Raw genomic sequence first — 12,811 nt, 5'->3', positions numbered from 1 at the left:
TCATATAATAACCAGAAATTGCATTTCCTGTTCTCTTTTGATTGACAGGATATATCGGTCATGACTATCGGCTGTTTTAAAACTACAGCAGATAGAGTGAATTTTTTTTATTATCGACTGATACCGATTATTGGCCGATATATCAGTGCATCTCTTCTCCAAAGACAAACGAAAACATGAAATCGCATCATATGACCCCTTTAAGGGACACATATACTGTATAGACGGTTTCAGCAGTAACAACATAAACAAGCGGCTGTCGTGGTCCGCACGTAACTTCTGGTAAACTCCACTAAGCATAAATAACAACGAAGTTCTTTAAACGTAGTTTATTTATATAACAAGCAAAAAAACAACACATAGATTACCTAGGAAACCAAAACATTTGTTATTTTCGACGAGGCATTTGTTCAAGAGATCAGTTTAGCCACTAGTCAGACCATTAAAAAAAACTAAACCGGAAGTAAAGTTCGGTCCGATGAAACCGTCTATATGCAGTATATTACAAACATTAGGCAAGGACAAGAGTAACAAATTATTAATACAGACAACAGATGCTATTGTGTTAGATGTGCGAGTTAAAAAAAAAGACAAAAAGTAACTATAGTGCTGCACAATGGTGGGGTGTGTCCACTTTACAAATACTGGTAAATTTGAAAAAAAATGTCAATGTTTCAATATAATTGATTCTTTGTTTAATTTAATTACAGACTTGATTATTTGTTGCTCTTTTTTTGGTGATGTGTTTTTGGACATTGGTCTGTTTATTCTGTTATAATGTGAAACACTTCAAATCTTAAAGAAATCAATTCATCATGTCCATGTACAAGACAGCTGGTTCATTCAGAATTCATTTTAGGAAACGATTTTGAGAATTAATAAAATGATGTTTCTGTTTTTTTATACCGGTATTCATAATGTAATATAACCAAATTATTGTTCAAGAGGGATGAATGGGTTTATGGGTACTGTAGAGTTTATGTTGTTTGTTCATCAACAGAAAACAACTGAGAAACAAAGAAAGATGCAAAAGGAAAAAAATTCTAAAAAAAAAAAAAAAAAAAAAACAAACAAACAAAAAAAACGCATCTTGAAAATCTAAGTTTTTCCATGTTTAAGTGCTATAATTGGGTCCCCAGTGTTTTTATCAACCAAAAAATGTGAAAAAGATCAACCAGTAACTTTGGCTCCTCTTGTGATGTCAGAAGGGGATAATACGCCCCTTAATCTGCACTATCCAACCACAGCACTGCCATTTAGTGCAGAGATCAACTAATTTGCATTTAAAGGACACTTTTTTTTAACTGAGCATTCCTTTTGCAAGTCATAAGCATGTAATATCAATTTGCTATTAACTAAGAATATTAGTCAACTTTATAATTGTTATTACTCTGAAATACGCGTTTTGCACGTATGCAGTCTACAAATGTGACCTATAAAGGCTGCAACATTTGGATTGGGAAACGGCCTGCATGTTGTCGGAGTACAAATCAGTGATTTAAGAAATCATTAAGTATTTTTAAAAACCACATAAATCCAAACGTATGCAAATTATTAAATTATAGCGTCGTGTTTACATTAAACATAATGTTCATTGTGATTTGGTATAATGGTATTTGCATATTTTTTAGATCACTAGGGGAGTGGTGCGGGGGCCTATCCAAATTGTGTAATTTGCATATAGGAAGGACAAGCACTGGACTCTAATGAAGATGGGAGAATTGTTTAAAGGTCTAAATACTTTTGCAATGTATTTATGTAAATAGCCTAGAACATTTAAGACTTACTGAAGGCATCAACAGCTTGAACCCAAAATAAAATAAAAATTGTAGGGAGTAACAGTCTTTATTTATATAATTTATATCCAAAGAAAGAAAACAACAATTAAAAGATATTTTTACAATTGGATCTGTTGTTTTATGGTGTTTTAACTAATGCAGATTTTACAATTACTGGTAAAACATATAGTATTGGCAGTGAGAGAAAAACCTCATATGTCCAGACGAAGACACAACACAGTCAGAAAATCAAAACACCTCAATGCTTGAAGATTGCCACCAAGTAGCTGCTTATGTTAAACAGTGCTTCAATATAAGGTCAAATTTTAATAGGTAGGCTTTTACCATAACATTCCTCATACAAGCAGCTCATCTTGTAACCACACAATCTAAAATGTTTCATAGACTTTTATGAGTCTAGTGCAAATTGTTCTACAATCTCCTAGTGCATTAATTCAACATTAAAACCATCATGATACATCACTTAACCAGCTTCAGCAGCACCACAACTGATGTCACTTTTAAGCTAAAAAAATCGTAATTTTTTTACTCTTCAGTCTTTAGAATAATTTTTTAACTAAAGGCCGCTCTTCAAACACACAATTTTAACAAAAGTTCAGTAGCTGTTGCAACAGGATGTTATCAGTCCATCTACTTTTCTAAGATGTTCATGGTTTCACATGGAGCTTTAACAAACCTTTCAGGTACACGGACATTTGCTCTTTGCTGCATCCGGGTTGCGCAGGTGCATGCCGATGAACGTGCTCTCCCACCCAATGGCTGGGCGGTTTGGGGAGGACGCTGGGTGAGGGCGGCTCGCTGAATTTGGCTCCGGCATATGTCTTGTTTGTGTCCGATGAGAGCTCAGAACAAATGTTCACCTTCTTGATGCATTCGCCTGTAAGTGTGTTTCTTTGTCTGCCTTGTCGTCTACAATTGTTCAGGTTGAAGGACAGTCGACCAGACGGGCTTCCTCTGTCACCACTTTCTGTTTTTGACTACAAACAGAAAACAATACTGGATGAACTGATTGTAACCAAACAAAAAAATCTAGTCACAAATATCTGGCAAACACTCACAGGATCTAAGAATTATCCCAGGAACTTCCCAAAACTCTGTTTTATTGTGACAGTGAACATTTGTTTATCTTAGACAACATTATAACTAGGGATGCACCGATAGGATTTTTTTGGGCCGATACCGATACCGATTTAAACAGACAACTTCTGGCCGATACCGATGCCGATATTAAAAACTTGTATACAATACTTGTATACAGTTGGTCTATTAGCTAGTTTATTTCTGCATCAAATTATTTTTACTGAACATGGATTGGATCTAATTAACATTCAACTGACCAACATAATAAGAGAGGCAAAAATTAAGCTAAAACAAATATAATAAGACAGCATGACAACCTTCAAAGGTGGTTTTTGCTATTCAGCATTTATTTTATTAACAACATTAACTCGTTTTTTTTTTTACATGTAATGGATTTCTTTATGCATTCAATTAATAAACAATCGGTATCGGCCTTTCTTGTGCTATTGCCGATATGTTTGAACAACAGCTCACAAACATCTGTGGTTAGAAGCATAGTTCCTTGTTATTTTATGTAGACTCGCGTTGATTATGCTTTTGAACAAAATAACAAAATAACATAATTCTAAATATATACAAATTTTATTTTACTTCTTTAAGTTTGTAAACAGAATTCAAGCGCATGTGCGCAGTCCTACAGCTTTAAGATCCTGGGGCCGGTTGCACCAGCTGTGCGTAAGTTACAACGTAGCCTAGTTACGACGTAAATGGGCACTAAGTTACAACTTACGCACTACTAAATGTTTTTGCGTTGCACCATTAAACTTAATTTAAACGTAACTATACGTTGTAACTAAATATTTACGGAAGCCTCTGTCCATGAATAGCGGTCGGAATAAGATGTCAGCCAGAGTAGATTATATCGATGAGCTCGTAATTGATCATGAAGAGCCGCAAGTTCGTCAACGAGTCTTACGAGACAGACATCATCCTTTGGATATTTATGATGATGTCGACATATATGCTCGTTTGCGCTTTAAAAGAGAGGGAATAATGCGGATAACAGACTTGATAGCGTCTGATATTCAGCACGACACAGAGAGAAACGGCGCTCTGTCCCCAAGCCTTCAAGTGTGTGTCGCCTTACGTTTTTTTGCAACGGGATCAATGCAAAATGTAATAGGCGATTGCATTCAGATTCATAAATCTACAGTTTGTAGAGTGATCCGCAGGGTGTCACTAGCCTTGTGTCGTCACATGAATAACTACGTGTGTATGCCAAGAATAAACGCACAAAATACGAACAGGCAAAAATTCCATGCCATTGCCGGTTTTCCTGACGTACTTGGCTGTATTGATGGGACACAAATCAGGATAAAAGCACCCACAGTAGATGAGAATGCGTTTGTGAATAGGAAAGGCTTCCATTCCCTAAACACCCAAGTCATCTGTGACCCGAATTTATGTTTTTTAAACTGTGTTGCGAGATGGCCAGGTTCAAAGCACGACAGTTTCATCCTAAGAAGATCAAACATCTTTGATAAATTTGATTCTGGGGAGTATCGTGGGATTCTGCTGGGTGATTCTGCCTACCCACTTAAAAAGTGGTTGATGACACCATACTTAAACCCTTCCACACAGGCAGAGGAAAATTTCAATTCTGCACATACCAAAACACGGGTAACAGTGGAAAGAAGTATAGGTGTATTAAAAAGGAGGTGGTCATGTCTTCACAGGGGTATGTGACAGCAGATTTAAATTTGTTTGATTATTTTATCAGTTTAGACTGGGTAATATTTCAGACAAAGTACAAGTTTTGAAAACACTACAAATGTGCTTGTTAGGAATTGCAATGGAGCCAGAGAGAGCAGCAAAGGTGATAGGAGCATGCATTGTATTGCATAATTTGGCCATGCTGTGGAAAATGCCAATTGATGATCTGGGAGGTGAAGAGATTGAGGAGGTCCCACAGGAAGAGCACTGCAGACAATTTCAAGACCCAGCAGTGCAAGAGGGTGTAACTGCTAGGCGTTTCATCACACAGAATCATTTCACTTAAATTACACTATAACATTATTTCAATAGTCATTTTTATTTATAAGTCCATACACAAATTATTTACAATATTAAGTAATCCTTTTTTAAACTGTATTATTTTCATAGATTATTTTAAATTAATACAACTGTAACTTCCATTCATTGAAAATATTTATTCTTTTCAAATTTATTTAATGGTGTCTGCACACACATATTCAATATCAGTATTGTAAGGTACAACAATAATAAATATTAAAACATAAATGTTGTGGTGCAAACAAGTTATTACATATACTAATAATGAACAGTATCTTGTAGGTCTCAGGAATTAACCATTAGCCTTAAACAATTGGCAATAAAATTATCAAAATGACTACATTTCAACGATGTTGAAGGAGTAGCCAAGAGGCTTTAACTCCTCTTGTAATTTAATTATTTCTAGGTTTAGTTTCACATTTTCGAGTTCTAGCTTTTTTCGTTCACTTTTTATTTTTAAGATCTCCTGTTCTACTTTCGCACATTCAAGTTTGATAAGCTTACAGCGGCTATAGTTTATGTCTTCATCCTGCTCATTTGTACGTTTCCTTTTCTTTGTATTGTCGACTAGCGTTTCTTTGTCTTGTGTGCTCTCTGGACGGTCTGTACGAAGCACAGGCAGATCTCCCGCTGATGCTGGCGCAACAATGTTTTCAGCGCAAGTTTCTGTTGCGAGTTGGCTGTCGCAGGTTGGCTGACCTGATGCAACACCTGCCGATGAATAAACAAGAACTTGCTTTTGTAATTTTACAGAATTGTGTCCTAATTCACTTTGCTATAAAGTATGAATAATAATAATAATAATAATAATAATAATGCTATTATTTATATATTATTTATTATTTATAATGCTAATATTTCTATAACGTTTTTTTTCCCGTTACGTGGCTTTCATATTTGCTCATATGACTTGCACAATATGTATTTTTAGGAAACGTTTTAAGCATATAACAATAAGAAACTATGAATACTTTGAGAAATGTCGTCTGTGGCTTCAGTTCCACTTTCAACTCCAGTGATTCCGCAGACGGTGGGTGAGTTGTCGCCAATTATTTCCAGGATAACGGTTGAGTATGGGCTAGGCTCAGGTCTCGGACCCCCTCCAGTGGGCACATGTTTTGTGCGAGGAAAATCCTCGATTGCTTGTGTCTTAAGATCGCTCCACTTCTTCCTTACTTCCTTTATCTCCCTCTGCTCACAGCCTTTTGCATTTATTTTGTTTGTTATGTCCTGCCAGATCTCACCTTTTTTTCGGTTTGTGACAGACGAGTTTAATTTGCTTTCAAGGACTGTTTTGTTCTCTTTGTATCCATCAATTAAAATAAGAATTTCTTCATGACTGAAATTTTTCTTTCTGTTTCTTTTCTCTTCCATGTGTGGGATATATATATATATATATATATTCAATTAAAAGTGTAATTTGAAGTTTGATAATGTGTGCTTTAACGTCTATTTTAACGTTCAGTTTAGGCCAGTAAAGAATTGAGTTTAAAATTACGCGCTGTTCAGACTATTTCCTGTTTACATATAAGAAGGCTTGTGATTGGGTTAAGAAAAGTAGACGTCATTTTATGCGACAACGCATTACTTTACGGAGAGCTTACGACCTACTAGCTACGTTCTGCCTTAAGAACAAATGGTGCAACCGAATAAAAAACAGAGTTAGTTATAAACTAGCTAGTAGTTACTAAGCCTCTAGTTTGGACTTTACGTTCCAGTTTATGGAAGAACTTACGTGCGACTGGTGCAACCCTACCCTGGGGAATTCCTGACGTAAGAGGGAATTGCGCATGAATGAAATATCTTGAAATAAAACAACAGAAAATTAAAACACGATAACAAAATCAGTCTTCCGATGCAATGTTTGTACGTTATTTACAGCAATAATCTGACATTAAATCAATTTTAACAGATTAATTAGTACCCCACCCTACCACATGACATCATCAACCAACATGGTTCAAACGATGAATGTGCAACAAAGTTACTATGTTTTTGGGAAACTGTATTGACTAGGTAGTTAGTTTCTCCAACTATGCATCATACTATGGTGGTTCAGGAGTGAGTTACGTCGTTATTGTCTGCATTAAAACCATAGACTGATGCTGCGTCCGAAACCGCCTACTTCCATACTATATAGTAGGGATCGACCGATATGGATTTTTCAGTGCCGATGCCGATAACGATTTTTGATTCATCAGCCTTAGCCGATGACCGATACAGGCTGCCGATTTTCTTGAGCCGATATTTGGAGCCGATACTGCTTTTGCTCACTCAATTTACATCATAAAAATTATGTAAAAAAATGGCATGTTGTTAAAAAGAGATGTTATTAGTTTGGACAGTTCTTACATTTATTTTAGTCTAGGACTAGCCTAATCCCTGTCCGGGAAACCGCCCCATAAAAGTGAGAAATAAAAACCACTTTGTTCAGCTATGATGAGCTGTTGTCGTGGAAAGGTTGGCTGTTTTTAGTTACATGACCTGCAATCGCTTGTGGCTTACAGCACTCTGTCTGTAAATAATGCCGGAAAAAATCGGCGAACACAGAAGCCATGTATCCGCAGATTCCGATACACATAAAACTCGCAAATATCGCTATCACTACTATATAGTAGGCGAAAAGCAGTAGGCAAGGTGAGTAGTATCTCCGAATACATAGTATTCCAAAAACAGTATGCGAAAAGTACCCGGATGACGTACTACTTCCGGCTAGATTTTGCAACTCATACTATACAGTACCTACTGTTTTAATGGTCATTAAGTAGGTACTTGATCTCATTCAGCACGTACTGTACAGTTTGGGTTTCGGACACAGCCACAATGGACGTAGTGTCCGTAACGTCACCCATAGGTGGGTGAAGAGCTTTTCAAAACCAATAGTAGGCGGAGCCTGCCGTTGCCATCTTGGCCGTGCATCACTCACGGATAACCAAAAATGGGTAAAGAGGCGGGATGTGGGTAAAGCTGAGGTGGCTGGTTGCTAAAATCACAGCCACCTATCTCTACTCTAGTGACAGCAGTGGCAGTTCACCCGTCACTCAAGTGGCCACGCCCTTAATTATGCAGAACTTTAAGGCTTAATATAATTTAAACGAATGAGTTACAAAAAATGTACCCCTCTTACAGTTGTCATTGGCAAAAATTAGCTATATAGATCAAAAACACTTTTTGTACCAGGCTGTAAACATATTTTCTATTGTAAAGTTGGGCATTTTAACATGGAGCTCTATGGAATTGAGCCAGCCTCTAGCGGCCAGTCGATGCATTGCAGTTAAAAATCACTTCCGTATGGACTCTATGCACGCTTAACTTCCGCGTTTGACTCAAGGCTGCTCTTCAGTTTCCGGTACGGGAGATTTAAAGCGGAGTGACGGCAGAATCGCTAAATTTACTCGTTGTTTGCTGGATTTACCCAAATTTACAACCTGTGATGTGTGAAGAATTGTCCAGATGTGCAAACTCGAGAAAGGTTGCAAGTCGTCTTATCTCTGTAATCATTATGATATGTTCATCATACTAGCAGAGCTTACATTGTGCTGTTTTTATGATTCAGGATTAATGTCTTTGTAATGTTATCTTAAAGTGTCAGGTAAATTAAAAGACGTAAATGAAATCTCACTGCTATATGAGGAAAAAGCAACACGAACTACAGCAGGACTTATATTAAATGTGACGTTTAATACCTTTTTTTTGTATATTCACGTCGATTGTCAAAACATTTTTACTTGGATATTTTTGAGTCATATCTTGGAACTTTAAAGGATATAAATAACAACGCAAAAAGAACTATTGACTATGGTAAAGTCCATTTAAGAAATCTATTCCATTATTTGTTTATTTCTTGTGCTGTTTGTTTATTTTAATACCCCGTGTATTTAGTTTGTTGTGTGTGTGTTTTATTTTTCTCTGAAGTTATTCTTGTTGTCATTGATATGAATTTTCTATTTGTCTTTTGCATTTGTTATAAATAAAGCATAAATGCGTAAAATACACGTTTTTTACTGTTCTAACATTGTATAACCACAGATGTTATCTTCGCTAGTACTGATGATAACAATTATACAAAATTCATAAGTATATCAACAACAGATGAATAGCACTGTTATCAGTGCAATTTCTTTCTAAAACTAGTGTTAATGCAGATACAGGGTAGCAGTGTAGAAGTTGTCATGCTTGAGTCTAATGCTGTAAACACTATGACACACACCAGTGGTGGCTAGAAGTTCGGTTCTCCCGTCTATAAAAATATACTTTCATACGTTTAAATGTCATTATGGTATTAAATGTGAAGTATAAGTTATTTCTATGTAAATTAAACAACCATCAACAAAATTTGCAGTGTTATTTTGGCTATTTTGGCAACCAACGTTCCTGAATATCATTGAGCTCTATGACTGGCGGAAGTAGTCCAGCATCCTGAGATTTCACCGGAAATACGTCAAGCACCGCCGTGCATAGAGTCTGCTGCTGCTGCTGCAATTTTATGGCGGTTGGCAAACCAGCTTATGGTGCACTACCGCCACCTACTAAACTGGAGTGTGGAGCACCGATATACAAGGAAATGCAAAAAAAAAAACATAATAATAAAAACTACAACACTAAATTATCCCATATAACCCTATTTCTTTAATAAATTTAATAATGACTCTATATCTCTTCCATTGCTCTAAACTACATTCCAAAAAGCTTTGTAAATTACTAGTTATTATGTCCAATTTTTCCATTTCCTGAAACATTGATATTCTTTCATTTTCATACTGTTGACAAATAAATAATATATGCTCTATTGTCTCTGTTTGATCACAATGTCTGCATTTACCAGTTGCGTGCTTTCCTATTTTAAAAAGAGATTTATTTAGTCCAGAATGTCCTATTCGAAGACGTGCAATAATAATATCTTCTTTTCTGTTTTTAAATACACCTCTTCCATTTCCTACAAGTTGTTGAATACTATAAAGATGTCTGCCCTTGATATCAGTATTCCATGCTTCCTGCCATTTATTACGAGTATCTTCTTTCACTTGAGCCTGGATCTCTTTTTTACTAAGAGCCACTTGTATATCAACTTCCTCATGCTTTAGAGCTTGCTTAGCTAGTTTATCAGCCACTTCATTAGCCTCCACTCCCACGTGAGCAGGGACCCATAGAAACATGATAAGACTTGAATTACTATTTCTCAGTAAGCTTGCAAGAATATCATAAATAATATCTTGCCTAGTTGATTTTAGACCACTTGCAAGGCTTGATAGTGCTGCATATGAATCAGAACAAATGATTGCTAACCTAGGTTTTACATCCTCCACCCAATGAAGTGCTACCAGAATGGCAATTAATTCTGCTGTATACACAGATACATGATCCGTTATTCTTTTGCTAATATTACATTGAAATGTAGGGATATGCACTGCAGAGGCAGTTCTTCCAGTGGCTGGATCTTTAGAACCATCTGTATATATATGCAACCACGATGTATAGCTTTGATCTAAATACTGCTGTGCAATCCTGTTCTTAGGAGTATCTTTGTCCTTATTAATTTGCTTTAGAATTTGAAAATCAACTATTGGCATTGGAAATATCCATGGTGGAATATTGGATAATGTCACTGTTGGGCTAACTTCATATCCATCAATACCACCTTCCATTGCTTCCCCATTAGCAGTCCATCCAAAGCTTTTAATATTCTTATTCCCATGTTCCCAGCATTCTTTCATTACTCCTTTTACTGGATGATTTTCTTTATGCCCTTTTATATTAATCCAGTAATTCATTCTGAGCTTTTACCTTCTCAAGGAAAGAGGAGCTTCTCCAAGTTCTACCTGCAAGGCTGCAATGGGAGACGATTTGAAGGCACCACAACAAATTCTTAGAGCTTGACTCTGTATTGTTTCAATCTTTTTAAGTAGTGTTTCAGATGTAAATCCATAGATAATACTTCCATAATCCAGACTTGACCTAATTAATGTACAGTATATTCGTTTCAAAGACATTCTGCGAGCTCCCCATTCAACTCCTGATAAACATCGTAATATATTAACTCCTATTTTACATTTCTCAATTAACTTTTTTGCATGAGTTGCAAAACTCAGTCTTTGATCCATCCATACTCCAAGGTATTTAATAACTGAAACTTGCTCCAGGTCTTGTTTATATAATTTCAACTTAACAACTGGTATTAGTTTCTTTTTTGTAAAGCAAATAACTTCGTGCATAGAGTCCATTGGCTTCATCAGAGAGATCGGAAGGTTGCCCCTCGGTTAAAACACTAATCGGGTCACGCCCCCTTTTCGATCGCCAAGGGAGCAAATTGAGCTTAAAATCTTTATGTGTGTGGTCAATCTAAACAGACGATCTTCTAAAAGCTCTAGGGATGAACGGTATTATCGGCGCGTCGAAATTATTGAATACTGGGCATCTGCCAGATATTACGGAAAATTGTGCACTAGTATGATTTGCCAATATTCAGACGTGTTGATTGATTTGCACAGCTCACCAGTTCATAAAGAGGGTTTACGATTTTATCGCAAAATATTTTCGCAGGAAGTGTAAAAAAAATCACGTCAAACTATCACGTATAACTGCAAAAAGGTAGGCAGTTTATTTGTAAGTGCCAATACACACGTTACCTGTTTATTGTTGGCTGGTTTAGTCTGGTCCTGGGTAGTTGGAGGTTTATAACAGGTTTTGCTGACGTTTGCAGTGGCTCTGTTGTCTTTATTGTGAAGATTTCTTTCTCTCTTCCTCAGGATCACGGCTTTAGATATGTTTAAATTCACTGCTATATTACCCACGCTTGATTCAGCGCGATGTCCAAACGCATCGCCGAGCATGATTTCACTCTTTACTGCAAACTTTACAGTAAAAGCGTCAGATGTAAACAATAATGATGATGATGTGTCAAAGGCTCCTGATCCTTAAATCTTCAAGTCTGCAAAGAGTAACAGCCAGTAAAGTTTCCTCACATATTTCATCTCTGTTTTTGTTAATATAATTGAAATATCCGTTTCTATTATGCTCCAGGATAAAAACATGGGTCTGTCTGTCCTAATGGGTGTTTACTGCACGCTGCGCATGCGCTCGAGAGCATTACATCATCATGTTGGCGTGCCAATTATGGATCACGTTACATTATGATAACGAATCGCAGTTAAGCATCCATAACTAATTTCTTTCGAAAAGTTTAACAATAGAGATACATTTATATTAGGACAGATGAATACAGAACTCCAGTAGACACTAAAACCTTTTTATTAGGATTTAAAACAGCTGTTTTTATAACAACATAATAGACCTCTTGATAATAATGCTAGTTATATGCTTCTGAAAAATGTTTTAACACAAAATGCACCTAAACTATACATGGCTACATATCAGAGTGCATACATTATTGTCATATTTAAAGGTAAAACATTAAATATGAGTATTAAATGTCCACCTTGAATGCACTTTACCTTCTTTTGGATAAGAGAAATGGATTTTTGAATTATGGAACACAATCCATCTACCAGCATCCAAGACTGTAATATGTTTAACATACTATTTGTATTGTCTCATCAAGTACATCATGTGTTTTTAAGTGCTTTATGTGCAATAATACAGGACATGTTTCAGTACAGGGTTAATTGTAACATGACTTTAAAGTTTTGATGTGTTTTGGATAAAATATTGAACAAAGAGTGTTTTGGAGGCATGGAAGTAGATTTCTTCATCTTATGTTTTATTCGATTTCTAAGTTGGGTGTGTAAGTCACAAATTCAAACCTTATATTATTTTAATCACTGTCTTGTTACCTAAAACATAACACAATTTTGAAACATGTCAGCAACTCCTAATAACTAATAGCTTGGATTGAAAACATTTTTACACAGCGGGGTTAGTTGTCACACAGTGTTACATAAGCCTCTATTATACAATGATAA

The 12,811-nt window shown here is 36.1% G+C and overlaps 1 protein-coding gene across 1 annotated transcript; it reads right to left on the bottom strand.

Moving 5' to 3' along the window:
* Positions 1 to 365: 365 nt before the first annotated feature.
* pnrc1 (proline-rich nuclear receptor coactivator 1) lies at positions 366 to 11,967 on the bottom strand. Its single transcript, XM_065268853.2, has 2 exons — positions 11,519 to 11,967; positions 366 to 2,776 (listed from the first exon to the last, which is right to left on the bottom strand). Exons 1-2 carry the CDS (start codon positions 11,720 to 11,722, stop codon positions 2,447 to 2,449), a joined length of 534 nt encoding a protein of 177 aa, XP_065124925.1. The 5' UTR covers positions 11,723 to 11,967; the 3' UTR covers positions 366 to 2,446.
* Between the last annotated feature and the right edge of the window lie 844 nt (positions 11,968 to 12,811).

This window comes from Paramisgurnus dabryanus, chromosome 12 (genome assembly GCF_030506205.2).
Source record: "Paramisgurnus dabryanus chromosome 12, PD_genome_1.1, whole genome shotgun sequence".
NCBI classification, from domain to species: Eukaryota; Metazoa; Chordata; class Actinopteri; order Cypriniformes; family Cobitidae; genus Paramisgurnus; species Paramisgurnus dabryanus.
This window is presented reverse-complemented; position numbering and strand designations above follow the sequence as displayed.

What these genes read in the sequence shown, in the direction of transcription:
- pnrc1 (XM_065268853.2), bottom strand. Translation starts at nt 11,722, where the DNA reads ATGCTCGGCGATGCGTTTGGACATCGCGCTGAATCAAGCGTGGGTAAT. An exon ending in AACCAGCCAACAATAAACAG is followed by an intron (nt 2,777 to 11,518) that starts GTAACGTGTGTA and finishes TTCTGTTTGTAG; the next exon opens with TCAAAAACAGAAAGTGGTGA.